At 37.3% G+C, this 18,968-nt stretch overlaps 1 protein-coding gene across 7 annotated transcripts in view; it reads left to right on the plus strand.

Annotated features, from left to right (window-relative positions):
• KLF8 (KLF transcription factor 8) overlaps positions 1-18,968 on the plus strand; it is a 57,695-nt gene that overhangs the window by 20,399 nt on the left and 18,328 nt on the right. For all 7 annotated transcript variants that reach the window (XR_010132522.1, XR_010132521.1, XM_055376925.2 and 4 more), the window contains 3 exons: positions 12,533-13,097; positions 16,711-16,822; positions 17,513-17,652. Coding sequence is in view for 5 of the 7 variants with exons in the window: in XM_055376925.2 (XP_055232900.1) it covers positions 12,533-13,097; positions 16,711-16,822; positions 17,513-17,652 (817 nt within the window). In the remaining 2 variants the exon portion in view is untranslated. The remainder of the gene's footprint in view (positions 1-12,532; positions 13,098-16,710; positions 16,823-17,512; positions 17,653-18,968) is intronic.

Consider the following 18,968-nt stretch of genomic DNA (forward strand, 5'->3'; position numbering starts at 1 on the left):
TCAATTTTCAATTTTTTTGAGGAACCTCCAAACTGTTCTCCATAGCGGCTGTACTAATTTACATTCCCACAAACAGTGCACAAGTGTTTTCTTTTCTCCACATCCTCACCAGCATTTATTATTGCCTATCTCTTGGATAAAAGCCATTTTAAATATCTCATCGTAGTTTTGATTTGCATTTCTCTGATGATCACCGATGTTGAGCACCTTTTCATATACCTGTTTGCCATTTGTATGTCTTCTTTTGAGAAATGTCTATTCAAATGTTTTACCCATTTTTAAATTGAATTATTAGACTTTTTTCTATTGAGTTGTTTGAGCTCATTATATATTCTGGTGATTAATCTGTTGTCAGATGGGTAGTTTACAAATATTTTCTCCCAATCTATGGGTTGTCTCTTCACTTTGTTGATTGAATCCTTTGCTTTGCAGAAGCTTTTTAATTGATGTGATCCCATTTGTTCCTGTTTGCTTTGGTTGCCTGTGTTTGTGGGGTATTGCTCAAGAAATTTTTGCCCAGACCAATGTCCTGGAGATTTTCCCAAATATTTTCTGCAGCAGTTTCATAGTTTGAGGTCTTAGATTTAACTCTTTAATCCATTTTAATTTAATTTTTGTATATGGTTAGAGATAGGGTTCTGGTTTCATTGTTCTACATATGGATATCCAGGTTTCCCAGCACCATTTATTGAAGAGACCACGCATTCCCCAATGTATGTTCCTGGCACCTTTGTAAAAAATGAATTCTTTGTAGATGTATGGCTTTATTTCTGGGTTCTCTATTTTGTTCCATTGCACTGTATGTTTGTTTTCATGACAATACAATGCCATTTTGGTTACTATAGCTCTGTAGTATAACTTGAAGTCAGGTAATGTGATTCCTTCAGTTTTGTTCTTTTTGCTTAGGATAACTGGCTATTCTCAGTATCTGTGGTTTGATATAAATTTTCGGATTTCGTTTTTCTATTTTTGTACATAATGTCTTTTTTTCTTTTTTTTTTTTTTTTGAGATGTCTCATTCTGTTGCCCAGGCCGGAGTGCAGTGGCACAATCTTGGCTCATTGCAACCTTCACCTCCTGGCTTCCAGCAATTCTTGTGCCTCAGCCTCCCAAGTAGCAGGGACTATGGGCATGTGCCACCATGCCCAGCTAATTTTTTTTTTTTTTTTTTGGCAGAGACGGGGTTTCACCATGTTAACCAGACTGGTCCTGAACTCCTAACCTGAAGTGATCCACCCACCTCTTTGTGTTCCCAAAGTGTGTCAACAGTGAACAATCTGACAAAGCAACACTTTGCTTCCCAAAGTGTTGAGATTACAGACATGAGCCACCGCGCCCAGACAAGAATGTCATTGGTATTTTGATAGGGATTTTATTGAATCTGTATTGTGTTTTAGGTAGTATTGAAGCAGGATATTTCCTTGACCCCTTCGTGGGTGGGAACTGGAGTGCACTGGTGCTGGACCTAGCTGGTGCTTTGGCACTAGCAGGGGCGAATTCCACTCACTTAAACCTGCTGTCTTCTACCCCTTGTGGGAGGGGAAGCACAGGTCAGTGGGTGCAGGAGCCGGGGTGAGTGCCTTTGGGCACGGGCAGGAGCAAAACTCAATGAGCACCCCACAGCAGAGTCTGGGGTGCGGGGTGCCTGCGACCCTTGAAGCCCCAGAAGGAGTGTTACAGTACCCTTTTAGCTTTGCTGTTTGCAGATGGCTTAAGCATTAACAGCTCACCAGAGGGTCAGTGTGACAGCCTTCCGCACCCACACTGAAGTTCTTGTCTGGCATCCAGGAGGAATGAGGTTACACAATGAATCAAAGGTGGTTAATGTGGGGGATTTTATTGCTGATCAAAGTGGCTATCAGTGGGAGGGGGAGCTGAAAAGGGGATGGAGTGGGAAGGTAATCTTCCCCTGGTTTCCAGCTGTCCCCATCTGGACTCCTCTCCAAAGCTATGCCATCAAGCTGTCCCTCTGAAGTCAAGCCACTTCTCTCCAACATCCAACTATAATCTCCAACGTTTAGCTGCTTCTCCTCTTTCTGCCAGCTGAGCCTGGGTTTTTATGGGCACAGGATAGGGGGCAGGGTCAGCCATGGGTGGTTTCGGAAAAGGCAACATTCAAGCAGGAAAACGGAAATATAAGTTCTCACTTTGGACTGTGGTTCCAGGCTTCAGGGTGGGGCCCTCACCAGGGACCTGCCCACTTCTGCCTAGAATTTCCCTGCCTCCTGTCCCTGTCAGTATGGACATTTCAACAATATTGATTCTTCCAATCCATGAACATAGAATATTTTTCCATTTTTTGATGTCCTCTTCAATTTCTTTCATCAGTGTTTTATAGTTTTCATTGTAGACATCTCCCACTTCTTTGGTTAATTTGTAGGTATTTAATTTTATGTGTGGCTATTGTAAACAGGTTTACTTTTTTATTTCTTTTTCAGATTGTTCACTGTTGACATAAAGATGCTACTGATTTGATTAGTTTGATTTTCTATACTGCAACTTTACTGAATTTGTTTATGGGTTCTAATAGTTTTTTGTGGAGTTTTTAGGTTTTTCCAAATATAGGATCATATCATCTGCAAACAAAAATAATTTGACTTTTTTTTTTCCAATTTGAATGCCCTTTATATCCTTCTCTTTTCTGATGGCTCTAGCCAGGACTTCCAATACTATGTGGAATAACAGTGTTGACAGTGGGCATCCTTGACATGTGCCAGGTCTTAGAGGAAAGGCTTTCAGTTTTTCCCCATTCGATATGATACTAGCTGTGGGTCTGTTTTACATGGCTTTTATTATGCTGAGGTGTTACTTGTATCCCCAGTTTTTTGAAGGGATGTTGAATTTTATCAAATGCTTTTTCAGCATCAGTTGAAATAATCATGGTCTTTAATCCTTCATTCTGTTGATATTATGTATCACATTGATTGATTTGTGTGTTGAACTGTCTTTGCACCCAGGGATCCCACTTGGTCAGGATGAAGGATCTTTCTAATGTATTGTTGAATTTGGTTTGCCAGTAGCTTGTTGAGGATTTTTGCATCAGTATTCATCAGAGATATTGGCCTGTAATTTTCTTTTTTTGAAGTGTCTTTGTCTGGTTTTGGTATCAGGTTAATACTGGCCTTGTAGAATGAGTTTGGAAATAGTTCCTCCTCTATTTTTCAGAATAGTTTCAGTAGAATTGGTATGAGCTCTTCTTTAAATGTTTGGTAGAATTCAGCTGTGAAGCCATCAGGTCCTGGGCTTTTCTTTACTAGGAGACTTTTTATTATGGCTTCAATCTCATTACTTGTTATTGGTCTGTTCATGTTTTGGATTTCATGGTTCAATCTTGGTAGGTTATATGTGTCTAGGAATTTGTCCATTTTTTTCTAGATTTTTCAATTCATTGACATGTAATTGCTCATAGTGGCTACTAATGATCCTTTGAATTTCTGCAATATCAGTTGTAATGTCTCCTTTTTCATTTCTGATATTATTTATTTGGATCTTCTCTCTTTTTTTCTCATTAGCCTGGCTAAAGTTTTGTCAATTTTGTTTAACTTTTCAAAAAACAACTTTTTGTTTCACTGATCTTTTGTATTGTTTTATTTCAAATTCTTTTAATTCTCCTCTCATCTTTGTTATTTCTTCTACTAATTTTGGGTTTGGTTTGCTCTTGTTTTTCTATTTTTTTTCCAAAAGAATATGCAGGTATCATTGCTTTTCTAGGTCTTTAAGATGAATTATTAGATTGTCTGTTTGAAGTTTTTTCTGTCTTCTGATGTAGGCACTTACAGCTATAAAACTTCCCTCTTATGACTGTTTTTGCTGTATTCCATAGGTTTCGATATGTTGTTTTCCATTATCATTTGTTTCAAGAAATTTTTCAATTTTCTTCTTAATTTCTTCATTGACTCACTGGTCATTCAGGAGCAATTTTTGTTGTAGTTGTTTTTTTTGTTTGTTTGTGACGGAGTTTCACTGTTATTGCCCAGGCTGGAGTGAAATGGTGTGATCTCAGCTCACTGCAACTTCTGCCTCCTGAGTTCAAGTGATTTTCCTGCCTCAGGCTCCCAGATAGCTGGGATTACAGGCATGCGCCACCACACCCGGCTAATTTTGTATTTTTAGTAGAGACGGGGTTTCTCCATGTTGGTCAGGCTGGTCTCGAACTCCCAACCTCAGGTGATCTGTCTGCCTTGGCCTCCCAAAGTGCTGGGATTACAGGCATGAGCCACCATGCCTGGCAGGAGCATATTTTTTAATTTCCCTAATTAAATTAAAGTTTAATAATATTATTAAACATTAATAAATTAATGTTTTATAATACTACTGGTGTATGGTGTTTGTATAGTTTCCTAAATTCCTCTTGTTATTAATTTCTAGTTTTATTCTATTGTGGTCAGAGAAGATGCTTGATGTTATTTCAGGTTTTCTGAGTGTCTTAAGGTGTGTTTTGTCACCTAACATATAGTCTGTCATTGAGAATGATCCTTGTGCTGGGGAAAACAATGTGTATTCTTCAGCCATTGGATGAAATGTTCTGTAAATATATATTGGATCCATTTGGTCTATAGTGCAGATTAAGTCTGATGTTTCTTTGTTGAGTGTCTTCAACTTTTATTTTAGATTCAGGGGATACATGTGCAGGTTTGTTACATGGGTGTATTGTGTGATACCGAGGTTTGGGATATCGATGATCTTGTCACCATGGTAGTGAGCATAGTATTCAATGGTTTTTCAACCCTTGTTCTCCTCTCTCCCTCCTTCTTCTAGTAGTACCCAGTGTCTATTTTTGCCATCTTTATGTCCATGAGTACCCAACGTTTAGCTCTCATAAATAAGAACATGCAGTATTTGGTTTCCTGTTCCTGCATTAATTCCCTTAGGAGAATAGCCTCTAGCTGTATCCATATTGCTGCAAAAGACATGATTTTGTTCTTATTTATGTCTACATAGTATTCCATGGTATATCTTTACCACATTTTCTTGATCCATTCCGCCATCGATGGGCGCCTACGTTGATTTCATGTCTTTGCTATTGTGAATAATGCTGTGATGAACATATAAGTGCAGGTATATTTTTGGTAGAATGATTTATTTTCTTTTGTATATATACCGAGTAATAGGATTGTTGGGTCAAATGGTAGTTCTGTATTAAGTTCCTTGAGAAATCTAGGAGTCAGTTTTAAAAATTGTTCTCAATCATTGTTTGGCCCATGGTGTATAAATGAATTTGCTTAAGTTGCATATGCATATGGATGAGAATCCTTTGTACTGTTTTAATGATATTTAGCCCTATTTGATGTCCCATTTACCTTAATCGTAGCTTTTGCGTTTAGGAATTATTAGCACATCAAAACTTGCTAATTGTTGGAAAACTTCTGCCTGTTGCTAGAGCTTACTCATAGTTAATACCAAGAGGAAGCTGAGTATAAGTAGTATTAGATAAAAATCTATTGTACTTGTAATAAAAAATACTCTATGAAATGTCGTTGAGCGTGCATAGCTACCTTTGTGGTTGTTGTTGTTGTTGTTGTTGTTGTTGTTGTTTTGAGATGGAGTCTTGCTCTGTCACCCAGGCTTGAGTGCAGTGGCGTGATCTCGGTTCACCACAAGCTCCGCCTCCTGCGTTCACGCCATTCTCCTGCCTCAGCCTCCCAAGTAGCTGGGACCACAGGCGCCTGCCACCACACCTGGCTAATTTTGTTTTGTATTGTTAGTAGAGACAGGCTTTCACCATGTTAGCCAGGATGGTCTCGATCTCCTGACCTCGTGATCTGCCAGCCTCGGCCTCCCAAAGTGCTGGGATTACAGGTGTGAGCCACCGCGCCTGGCCAAAGCTACCTTATTTTGAGATCTCAGTGTACCTAAGTATAATTCTAGAAATGTTTTTCTATGCATTCTTTAGGTATACTGAACTTCCAGAATTTGGAGGCACTTTGAAATTGGTTCAATGTGTAGAAAAGTCTGGATAGTAAGGGATCTAAGCACTTTTTTTGTTTGTTTCTTGGCATTTCCAGGATATCTTATTTTTAGAAAAGCTTGAGTGCTTGTGATACATGGCCACAGCACACTGGCCATGTCTCAGGTGACAAGGGCCAGGAGTTTGTGTTCTATAACTAGGCAATGCTGGCATCATTCTAGTGTGGAGAAGCCTCCTGGTTTGATTCATTATAGGATTTGTTTATGTCAAAAGTTAGGACTGGTGGGTGGGTGTGTAGCTCAGGGCACACATGCTGCTCTCCCTTCTCTAAATTTCTGTATCAACATACCATGCAGTGAAAGAGCATTTGGTTGTCACCTGCCCTTTATTTTTTGTTTGTGATTACTTCCTACAAGTGGGATGTCTTGGTCAAAATGTATGAGCAGTGTTAGGGTTAAATTTTATCATACATGTCTCTCCTTTACCCTAATTTAATATTGTTAATATTTGGCACATATTTTCACACAGCCTAATTCTCTCTCTCTCTCTCCCCCCATTTTATTACTATTGTAAGTTGCATCAAGAAACTTTACCCCTAAATTATTCTGCATGCATCACCTACAAATAATGACATTGTCCTACATAACTACATCAGCACTGTCACGCCCAAGAAAATGAACAATATTTCCATGATACTATCTAACTGGCTCATACCTTTCTTTTTTTTCCTTCTCTTTTTTTAAAGCTGGGCTGCTTTCTCAGGGTTCATACATTTCTGTGCGACTTTTCCCCACACTGTTTTTTCTACATGGATTGTGCCTCAGTGAGCTAGTATAGCTCACCAAACTCTTTACTTTTCTTAGGGTTCAAATTCCAATTCTACCTCTTCCATGAAACATACACAGAAAACCCCAACTGTCTCGAATCTCTAGTGAAATCATGCTCCTGGAACACTAAATTATCTGTATTAGTCACTAATGTGGTACCTGTTCTCTATTGTCAACTGCTTTATGTAAATATCTCTTGTCTCCCCAGTAATATTTTTTGTCTCCCAAACTTCAATTATTTACTTACCACTTTCACGATTTTTGCCACATCCTTGCCATCAATATTATTTACATACTTTAAAATTATTTAAATAAATAAATAAATAAATAAATCTATATTAGTTTTGTCCTAAGCTATCTGGAGAATTCTCGGTTTGATGTGAGGTATTACTTTCCTAGAATTGCTGAAACAAACTACCACAAACTAGGTGGGTTAAAACAAGAGAAATGTGTTCTCTCACAGTTCTGGAGGCCAGAAATCTGAAATCAAGTTATTGTCAGGGTCATGCTGCCTCTGAAGGCTTTAGTGAAGAATCTTTTCCTTGCCTCTTCCAGCTTCTGGTACATATAGGTGTTCTTTGGCTTGTAGCCCCATCACCCCACTGTCAGCCTGCATCTTCACATTACCTTCTCCTCTGTGGCTCTGTGCGTTATTCCTCTGTATGTCTCTTATAAGGACACTAGTCATTGAATTTAGGGCCCACCCAGATAATCCAGCAGGATCTCTTCAAGATCTTTAATTACATCTGCAAAGATACTTTTTCCAAAAAGACTCTGGGAATTGAGGTGTAGACGAGTGTTTTTGAGGGTCACCATTCAGCCCACTACAATGTGTTATATATATTTTCCAATGTACAGTACAATACAGTAAGCATAAATATTAAAATAAAATAACTTCATCTATGTATTACCCAAAAACAACCTTAGATTCTTTGAGAAACAAAAACTGATTTAGTATTTTTCACATTTTCTATAGTTTTGTGCTAGGTACTAAGCAAATACCTAGTGAACAAATATATGCATACATATACATATGTACATACATTTGTACATTTATGATCTCATTTTGCCTGATTGTGGCTACTACCATCCCAATCTCTTAAAATTGCCGGGTTTGTTAGATTAAGTCTAGGTTTCTAATAATACCCATCTCCATCCACCGCTCCATTTTCTAATACCCAAACAGATAATGCTCTTATTGGAAAAAGAATTGAGTTTTAGAAGGTTAAACAGACTTTTTGACCTAAACAATGAATGTGTACAATACATGTGTGCATATGTATCCAGGCATAAAACTAATTGGTTTAACCCAGAGCAAAGCTGGAAGGTACCTGTTTACAAAAACAGGTTTCCTCTTTCTGTTTGGGAGGAGCCTAGGCTTTATCGTGTTTCTATAACATCCCTTCCTCTCCTTCCACCTACTGTGCTGTATATAGTATTTTGTTCTTCATTTCTAATCTTGCATTACCACTTTCAAGCTCCACATCAGAGCTGTTTCAAATACATGAAAAATGGAAACTTTGTAACAGTTGATTCCACTGATTCTCAGGGCCTCTCTACCTATCTTAATCAAATGCTTAAATATTTGTGAAATTAACCAACTTTTCTCAGAGTTTATTTCTAGAATTGAGAGGGGTGTTTCCTAAGAACCGAAAGGGTCTCATCTTTAGTAATATATGAATAATTAACTCTTTTTATATTTTTTTGTCCACTCAAATTGGCTTAAGGAAACCTGATAAGGATTCTGGGTATTTGAGGAGTAGCACTGTGGAAATTAAAGCTTGTCTTCAAACCACTCCTAAGTTTCTTTGTTTTCTTTCATGCACAACCTTCTTCATAGATTCAGAAATCTGGAAATTCAGGATAAAGTCTTAAAATAGCAAATGGGGAAAGTAGCTATTCTCTTTGATAGTGATTGACTAGAGAACACTTAAAAACTGAAGCCATCACACCACACTAAAAATGAAGAAAGATTACTTTAAAAGAAAAATCTGATGACAGAACAATCCTCAGATGAGTTTCAAAGCTGAAGTGATTATATTCAATGAAGCATGAAATAGGTAGCCATCCTGAGTCATCTTAGTGAGGATTCTTAAAATCACCAAAATTCTAGGCACAAAAACTCACTCAATCAAGACTTGAAGGTCTTCTTCAGAACCTTCAAGCATAATATGCTATCTATAAAGATAAGGTAAAGCAAATAGGGTGTTGGGTTTTTTTTAACCATAGGGAGGGTTATATTCAAACTATGGAATAAGTTAGACTGTATAACAATATTTTTATTAAAATTATTTTGATCATATTGGAAAAAGAATCCTCAGTGCACACAAACAAAACTTATTCACGCTGATAGTGTGTAGATATGGAATGCTTGTCTTTAAGCCACAAAGGAAGGAACAGTAAGGTCAACCTTGAGACCTACTTTTGAGAACAGTCTGTTTTCTCAAGAAAGCTTGCATTCAGAAGACAATATTTACACCCAGAAAATACTTGCTACAAGATAGATTCACTTAGACATAAGAGGCGTACTTGGGAGTGATATGTACAGAAAAATGTGACGCTATGCTTTGAGGAAGTTACTATTAAGATACTAAAACCCAAACAACTCCCCTTCCAACACTTCTCTCAAAGCCTTTTGATGGCAGGAGAGAAGTGATGATTGAAGCCCTGCTGCAGACAGGGTTTGGTTAAGAATTGGCAAACCACAGAATAGGTTTAGTCTATAAAAGGACAACTAATGATGGCCTGTTGGAGCAGGACCCTGTAACACTGTATCTCATCAAGGCAATAAGAATAGACTATCAGTTCTTCAGTTTCTTGACTTTCATCAATCAGTTTCCATTTTAGAGGTTCCTACGTAATGTTTTTCAATAAAATGCATACCCGCAGATCAAGTATCAGCTAAACACAAGGCCTTGAGCTAGTAACATTGTTGTAGGCAGCACTCATCTCACTGAAATGGCCTTTCTTTGGCAAAAGAGAGTAAAAGTTGCCAAAGTAGTGTTTATTTTATAGTTAGGATTCAAAGCTTCAGCTTTTTCAGGTTTCTTAGTCCAAAAAGTACCTAAAATTTAGCTAAATCTTTTCTTAATTTCAGTGGCAAGTTGTGTTTATTTATACACCTGCACCCACAACTATATTCTTACAGAAAATGATATTACAGTGAATTATTATTATTTTTGTGTGACAGAGTCTCATTCTGTTGCCCAGGCTGGAGTGCAGTGACAATCCTCCTGCCTCAACCTCCAGAGTAACTGGGACTACAGGTGCATGCTACCATACCTGGCTAATTTTTGCATTTTTAGTAGAGATGGGGTTTTACCATGTTGGCCAGGCTGGTCTCGAACTCCTGACCTCAAGTGATCCACCTGCCTTGGCCTCCCAAAGTGCTGGGATTACAGGCATGAGCCACCGCGCCCACCCTACACTGAATCTCTTCTTATGCTTTCTATTGTAACTCTATTTCTCACTGTTATTGACAGCAATGATAGACTATGGAAAGAGATAACATTTTTTCTTTTGAAGATTCCTTGGATTCTATCTTTTTAATCTGGGAATGGAGCTACTCAAGTGAAGAGTTATGTGGGAAATGTAGGAAAAATAAGAGCTTAAGTTGATTTGGGGGATTCTGAGAACAGGGGAGTTTTATGTTCAGCAGAGCCAATCTTGACAACTTCCTCTCCCTGTCAACAGGATTCTACTCCCCGCTTATCTGGATGGGTCAAATCCACCCATGAGGGATGGGTTACATTTGCAGTATGTGAAACAGTGGGACAAATCACAGAAATCATGTCCTGGAGGAGCAGATTGAAGCAATGTTTGGACCACAAACAAGGGCTGAGTTGGGATAGGTGCTGGCAAATCAAGAAACCAAGAGTGTTGTAGCATAAAAGAAGGGAAAAGAAGATGGCAGTCTGGCTAAATTCTGGAGACAAAGCACGGATGGGTTTTTGGTGCCGTTACTCATTCCCAGCCTGCTCTGAGCGTTGTTGTCATGTGTTTTTGACGCAGAGTCTTGCTCTGTCACCCAGACTGGAGTGCAGTGGTGTGATTATAGCTCACTGCAGCGCTCTGAGGGTTTTTAAAATAAAGTCAGAGCAAGAAGACACTGCCTCTCCTGCCACTTATTGCTCTCTGAATTCAGACCCTTATTATCTCTCACCTAAATTTTAAAAAATCATAAGCATAACATAATTATCACACCTTAAAATTAACAATAATTCATTAATATTGTCCAATATCCAGTCAATACTCAAATATTTTTACATGTCTCATCGAGATTTTTCCACTTGCTTTCTTTTGAATGTCTTTGAATCTAGTTTTATTCCTCTTTCAATCAATCTTCATTAAGAAGCTAGTTAAATCTCACAGAAATAGTTCTTCCCTTGTTACTCCTCTCTTCCAAACAATTATCTTCTATCACCCAACCTTTCATTGAACTCTACCTTTCCTCATCTTCCAAATATACAAAACTAAAAGTGGTTATGTTTTATATAAAGGATGTATTCCTTAACATTTTTCATAATTTAAAACTCCCATAATTCAAGTATCATGCTGATAGATAATGGAGGCTTGTTTGTTTACTGGCTAAAGAGGTGGTACCACCATCTCCAAAATCATCTTCAAGATCCAGAGTGTTGCTTGGCAGTGGCATACACAGTTCGTTATATCCTTGACCTTTGAATTCATGGAATTCTTAGAAAGTTTTTAATTAGGTTGAGGCTTTATTTCATATATTACATATAAATGATCATTTATTAGTTTTTTTAAAAAAGTATTAGTTTTTTATTAAAAACTATTAGTTTTTTAAACTAATAAATGTATTTATTAGTTTTTTAAACTAATAAATGTATTTATTAGTTTTTTAAACTAATAAATGTATTTATTAGTTTTTTAAACTAATAAATGTATTTATTAGTTTTTTAAACTAATAAATGTATTTATTAGTTTTTTAAACTAATAAATGTATTTATTAGTTTTTTAAACTAATAAATGTATTTGTTTGTTTTTTATACTAATAAATGTATTTGTTTTTTATACTAATAAATTTGTTTTTTAAACTAATAAATTTATTTATTAGTTTAAATCATTTATGATCATTTAGATCATTTATTAGTTTTTTTGAAAATCCCAGAATTAAAAAGTTGCAGAGTTCAATTTTGCATATAATACAACTAACTGTATTGCAAGTTTATTTCATAGTTTATTCTATAATTATACTGTCTATTGTTATGGCTCTATAGACAGGGATATCTTTCTTATCTCTTATCTGCCTAGAAAATTTCTATTAATTTTCTATGACTCATCTGAAATATCACCTCCTCCTTGAAGCCTTCCCTTTCTAGTCAGAATGAGTCATTCCCTTTTGTTTTTCTAAAACACCTTGCTTGTATGCCTGTTACATTATTTATTATGGTATGATTTATAAACTATTCACATTATTCTATGATTATATTTAATATGTTAGTATGTACTTATTGGCTGTACTTTATTGATGTGTGCTGCCACTGAGCTTATAGTAGATGCTCAGAAAGTGTTGACTTTAAATAATTTTGCAAGATTATTGTGAACGTTAAATGAAATAATTTTTAACAATTGCCGGATACAGTACCTGGTACTTACAGATAGTAAAGTTTCCCGTCTGTTTTTCTCTTTAGTTTACTCCTGCCTTATTTCTCCCAGCACCATGTATTCCTTCCATGTGAAATGAATAGAGATTTCTTTTTTACATTGCTTGCATGTCTCTTCAGGGTACTAACACTGACTTATGCATCTCTCATTTGTTTATTTATTTAAGGTCACTGCTTCTGTTCGGAACAAAGATCCCCCTGAGATAGAATACAGAAGTAATATGACTTCTTCAACACTCCTGGATGCCAACCCCATGGAGAACCCAGCACTGTTTAATGACATCAAGATTGAGCCCCCAGAAGAACTTTTGGCTAGTGATTTCAGCCTGCCCCAAGTGGAACCAGTTGACCTCTCCTTTCACAAGCCCAAGGCTCCTCTCCAGCCTGCTAGCATGCTACAAGCTCCAATACGTCCCCCCAAGCCACAGTCTTCTCCCCAGACCCTTGTGGTGTCCACGTCAACATCTGACATGAGCACTTCAGCAAACATTCCTACTGTTCTGACCCCAGGCTCTGTCCTGACCTCCTCTCAGAGCACTGGTAGCCAGCAGATCTTACATGTCATTCACACTATCCCCTCAGTCAGTCTGCCAAATAAGATGGGTGGCCTGAAGACCATCCCAGTGGTGGTGCAGTCTCTGCCCATGGTGTATACTACTTTGCCTGCAGATGGGGGCCCTGCAGCCATTACAGTCCCACTCATTGGAGGAGATGGTAAAAATGCTGGATCAGGTAAGTAACAATATTGCCTCTTTCCTGACCTTCCTGAATCTATTCCCTTTTTGAGTCATCCTATCTCCTGTCTCTTTTCACTTCCTCCAATTATTCTTGCACACTGCTTCAAGAGTAATCTTTCAAAAGTACTGTTTTTTAATGTCTTTTTAATGCTTAAGAATGTACAATGAGTCTTGATTAGACCATGCTTCTCAAACAAGTATGCATATCTATCAGTGACATATCAAACAACTTCCTGGAACTTCCACATTATTTGATATTAAATAATTTAAGCATTTTATATTTAAAATATGATTATCTTGTATTACAAAATGCAAAATTTAAAAACCTGTTAAGATAAACCACATGCTTCAAAAATAGTTGAAGCTTACTAAAGGCATCCACCCTCGGACTTTTCAGGAGAATGTGTTTATTTTATGCCATTCAGAATGCTTTGGTGGGAAAGTTGAGAACAATATTTCTATCTCAAACATACTTAGCCAGTATTAGCTCCTGCCTCTACCAATACTTTCCCTTTTCTCTTCCCTACAAAAGAAGTAATTGAAATATTGTCATCTTCCCTGTGTTCTTCCTCATTTGGCATCTATCACTTTCCATTTTACTTATTTATTTGCCTGTATCACAAGAGTCTGGGCATTATTCACAACTGAATTGTAAATTCCTGAAAAATAATACTCTATCTTAATTTTTTTATGTATGCCTCCAGAGAACTTAACACAGTGCTAGTAGTTGTCTTGCAACAGATAATTTGATGAACAAACAAACTTGAAAATTTGTCCAAGAGAGAATTCAAATGCTATAATCTTCGATTTTATTTTATTTTTAAAATAAGTTCAGAATTCAGAAAGGTATAAATTAATTCTCTCTTCCACCACTATCCCCCAACCACTAGTTTTCCTCCCAGAGGTATATCTGTTTTAGTTTGTAATCAGGAATGATCAAGGAAAATTATGTGGCCTCTAAAGCAGGCTGATAATGTTTTGCATAAATCGGAAAGGCCAAGGGGTGGAAATGACTAGGAAGCAGATTTCAGCTTACTGTAAAAGAGTATCTACCCTTGAAATTTGATGCCCTGTACTAAATGTAGGAGGCTGAAAAACAACATACTACTAAGCATCAAGTTGCTGAGACTCTGCACTGGTCTTCTGAATACAAATATTATTATTGACTAGTGGTTAATTGTGGTAATGATAAGTGTTCATAATCTTATTTTGAGATGTGATATCCATTCCATATATGAAGGGAGAGCCAAACAAACAAACCAAAAAAAGGAAACAAACAAAAAAGGAAATAAAATTCCTCGTGTGAGAGTTTGCTGAGATAAAGGCAGTGGTAACATCAAAGGATGGTTTGAAGGAGCTTTGAATAGTCCCCATAATATCATCAGTCCATCAGAGCCACTCTAAATAAACAGGATAAATTTTAAATGTGCTCAATGTGGTTCCAAGCTAAGGGCATTGGCCCAGTGGTGTCTGTATTAGTTTGTTTTCATGCTGCTGATAAAGACATACTCGAGACTGGGAAGAAAAAGAGGTTTAATTGGACTTACAGTTCCACATAGCTGGGGAGGCCTCAGAATCATGGTGGGAGGCAAAAGGCACTTCTTACATGGTGGCAGCAAGAGAAAAGGAAGAAAGAATAGCGGAAAGCCCTGATAAACCCATCAGATCTCATGAGACTTATTCACTATCATGAGAATAGCAGGGGAAAACTGGCCACCATGATTCAATTAACTCCTCCTGGGTCCCTCCCACAATGTGTGGAAATTCTGAGAGATACAATTCAAGTTGAGATTTGGGTGGGGGCACAGCCAAACCACATCAGTATCCAAAATGGGGGGCTTACTAAACCTTAGGGGGCACATATAAAACAATTGGAGTGCAAGAAGAAAGTATCAAAATTTGTATTTTCTTACCCTTAAAAATTGACAGGTAATACTGTATGTTTTAATCATCTATAGCATGATGTTTTGAAGTACATATGCATTGTGGAATGGTTAAATCTAGCTAAATAATAAATGCATTACCTCATTATTATTTTTGTGGTGAGAGCACTTAATGTCCATTCTCTTTACAGTTTTAATAAATAAAATGTATCATCATTAACTATACTTGCCTTGCTATACAATAGATCTCTTGAAATGTATTCCTCCTATCTAGCTACAATTATGTATCCTTTGACCAGTATCTCCCCATCCCCCTCCCCACTAGCCACCCCAGCCTCTGGTAACTACCATTCTACTCTACTTGCATGAGATTAACTTTTTTAGATTCCACATATGAGTGAGATCATGCACTATTTGTCCTTCTGTGCCTGGCATATTTCACTTAATGTCCTCCAGGTTCATCTATGCTCTCACAAATGGCAGGATTTTATTCTTTGTTATAACTGAACAATATTATATTGTATATATATATGTCACATTTCATTTATTCATTCATTTGTTGATAGATATTTTAGGTTGGTTCCACATCTTGGCTGTTGTGAATAATGCTGCACTAAACAGGGATGTAGATATCTTTTGGGCATGTGATTTTATTTCCTTTGGATAGATACCCAGAAGGGAGATTGCCAGATCATACGGTAGTTCTAATTTTAAGTTTTTGAGGAACCTCCATACTATTTTCCGTAAAGGCTATAACTAGTTTACATTCCCATCAACAGTGTGTAAGTGTTCCCTTTTCTCCACATACTCACCAGCACTTACTGTCTTTTGTCTTTTCGATAATAGTCACTCTAACTTAAGTGAGATGACATACTACTTTTTGTTTGCTTTCTTATAATGTATACAAAATTGTAGGATACCGATACATGTATATCACATACATGCACAAACATGCACACCTCAAGATACATGCTTAAAACTTTTTAGTGAATGATATGCAAAGTATAGAGACAACTCTTTTAACCAAATACTTGTTCCCCACCTTATCACCACCCCCAAGTTTCTTCTCTGTAGAAATTTTGAAGGTTTCACTGGATCTAGGAGACTGTTGACCACCTGATTGAGTTTTTAGGAATTAGAAGCATCAGGGGTTGATAATAAGGAATATTTGACAGCTTCTCCCAACATAGGTGGAAAGGAAGGTTGTATCAAGCACCTACTAGGTGGTAGGTATACATTTCATCTCATTGACTTATTTCTGTTTAGGAGCACAAAGGCCAAGGTGGATGTTCTCACATCTGGACTAATCCTAGAATTTGATTTTAGGACAGCCAGGAGCTATTCAGTGAGTTCAATTCAACACACACACACACACGTTGAAACTAACTTTTCAGAAGACCGTGTCCTGCTAGCTGGAGATAGAAAGATGAATCATACCTAGACCACATCCTAGAGACACTCTCATTTGATACCACTCATAGTGGTATCAGAACTCTTCATACTACTCTTACTTTAAAGGCATTTCTGTTCCCTGCTATGCAAAAAAAAAAAATAAAATGTTGTTCTCTTCCTTCCATGCAAATACACTTCTTTCATCTTGTTTTTTATTTCTTTATTTTTCTATCTTGCTGCCACTTCTTAAGGTGGGACAAACTGGGAATCCTGAAAATGATTAAAGAGGCATATACATCTTCAGCTCACACTGCTCCCTTTCTTTGCTTTTAGTGAAAGTTGACCCCACCTCCATGTCTCCACTGGAAATTCCAAGTGACAGTGAGGAGAGTACAATTGAGAGTGGATCCTCAGCCTTGCAGAGTCTGCAGGGACTACAGCAAGAGTGAGTACTTTTTGTCTTCAAGTCTGTCTTTGTGTATGTGTGTGTGTGTGTGTGTGTACATTTGCACATATGTATAGGTGGAACTAATGATCAGACACAAGAGTAAGAATTTGAGGACAAGAAATATAGGGAGACTGCCTTTCCAGTGAAAGTATATGAGTTTGTGTGCACACATGTGCATGTACATGCATGTTATGGTAGAGCTGTGTTCTAACTGTAGATCATCAATTTTTCTTTTGAAAAATCTTCAAATTTCCCATAAAGTGTAGTTATGTACTGTTTCTCTCTGTAAGTTTAAAACAGCTTTGTCTTTCAATATTGAAACTAATTGGAAGTAGTTGGCTTGTGTTTAGCAACAACTGTTGTATGAAAAACAAATTTCTTTAAGCAGGAAAATGAAACTTATTGAAGTGAAATGCTCACACTGTTTGGGAACACAGCCACTGAAGGAAACACTACCATCTCCCATGCTTTCTCTGAGCACCTACTGAGGCACCTGTACCTACTGAGCAGAATGGCCTAGTTGACAGAATTGTTTTTACTATTCCAATTATTTCTTTTTGGGGGGACCTAGCATTAAATTCACGTAAATTAAAAGCAGATATGATGTGGCATCAATGAATGTAAATTCATTTTTTTAGCCTTCACTTTAAAGTCACTGTTTGGCTTTATCTCTATTTCTTTGATCAGACCAGCAGCAATGGCCCAAATGCAGGGAGAAGAGTCGCTTGACTTGAAGAGAAGACGGATTCACCAATGTGACTTTGCAGGATGCAGCAAAGTGTACACCAAAAGCTCTCACCTGAAAGCTCACCGCAGAATCCATACAGGTCTGCCCACTCCCATCTCACCCCCAACACACACACGCACACACACACACACACACACACACACGAGAGAGAGAGAGAGAGAGAGGGGCAGAGAGAGAGAGAGAGAAAATTTCTGAGAGACAGAGAATGAAGTCCTGAAACAAAGACTGATGCATTTATACTCATGGGCACAGGCTCCATTCATGGTTTTTATCCCTATTTCTTGTCCCTACTCTAAGGCAGATTTTATAAAACTGGCCTAGGAAAACACTAAACTAAATCTGGTGTCTTAATAGTCATCATTCCCAGTGAGCCCTGTGGGTCTTTCCAATTGCGGAGTCAACACTTAAGCAAAGATTAAGGCATTACTCCCTTCCTTACTACCAGGGTCTCACAAGTTTTACTAAGCATGGAAAAGCACAAGAACAATTTAAACTATGTGAAATTAAAGCAGGTTGTAATCCACTAACCATTAACGTGTCTTTGTTCACATTAAAAAAAAAGGTGCACATAAATAAATAAAGCAGACCTGGTAGTGATGCTGTCAAACTGAACAGCACGTACCTGATCTGAAGAAGGAGAGCTGCCACTCAAATCCATGTAGTCAGCCATCAATAATCTTAGGTTCCACATCCGTGGATTCAACCAACCACAAATCAAAAATATTTTTTAAACAACAAAAATAACAATACAACAATAAAAAAATACAAATTTTAAAATACAGTATAACAACTACTTTCATAGCATTTACATGGTATTAGATAACATAAGTACATCTAGAGATGACTTAAAATATAGGAGAGAATGTGTATAGATTATATGCAAATGCTATGTTATTTTATATCAGGGATTTAAGCATCCATGAATTTCGTTATCCACCCGATGGGTGGGGTTGGGAATGTAGGTGGCTCTGAAATCAATCCCCCATGGATACTGAGGGATGACTGTATTAGTAAATTTAATTGTTAAAGAAAAGCAAAAAAAAAAAAAAATCCAGATTATTATGTGAAATGTCCTTGATTTTGAATGTTGGCATCTAGTTCAAAAATTTGTTATAACCCCAGGAATTCAAAGAAACCTGCCTAGAAGCCAGATGCAGCTTGTCATTTATCAATGTGTGCCCTTTGCCTTGGAGACTCCTTCTCCATAGTGGTCTCCAAGCTCAGAATTGGGACCCTACTTAATTTCTTGGTAGAGTTTTCTTTTCTTTCTTTTAAAATTTTTAATAATACATATTTTAACCCAATGTATCACAAATGCTATCACTTTACAACCTAATCAGTACGAACAATTATTTTTATTTTATTCTCATATTTTGTGGGTACGTAGTAGGTTTA

This window comes from Gorilla gorilla, chromosome X, assembly GCF_029281585.2.
Source record: "Gorilla gorilla gorilla isolate KB3781 chromosome X, NHGRI_mGorGor1-v2.1_pri, whole genome shotgun sequence".
Lineage (NCBI taxonomy): Eukaryota > Metazoa > Chordata > Mammalia > Primates > Hominidae > Gorilla > Gorilla gorilla.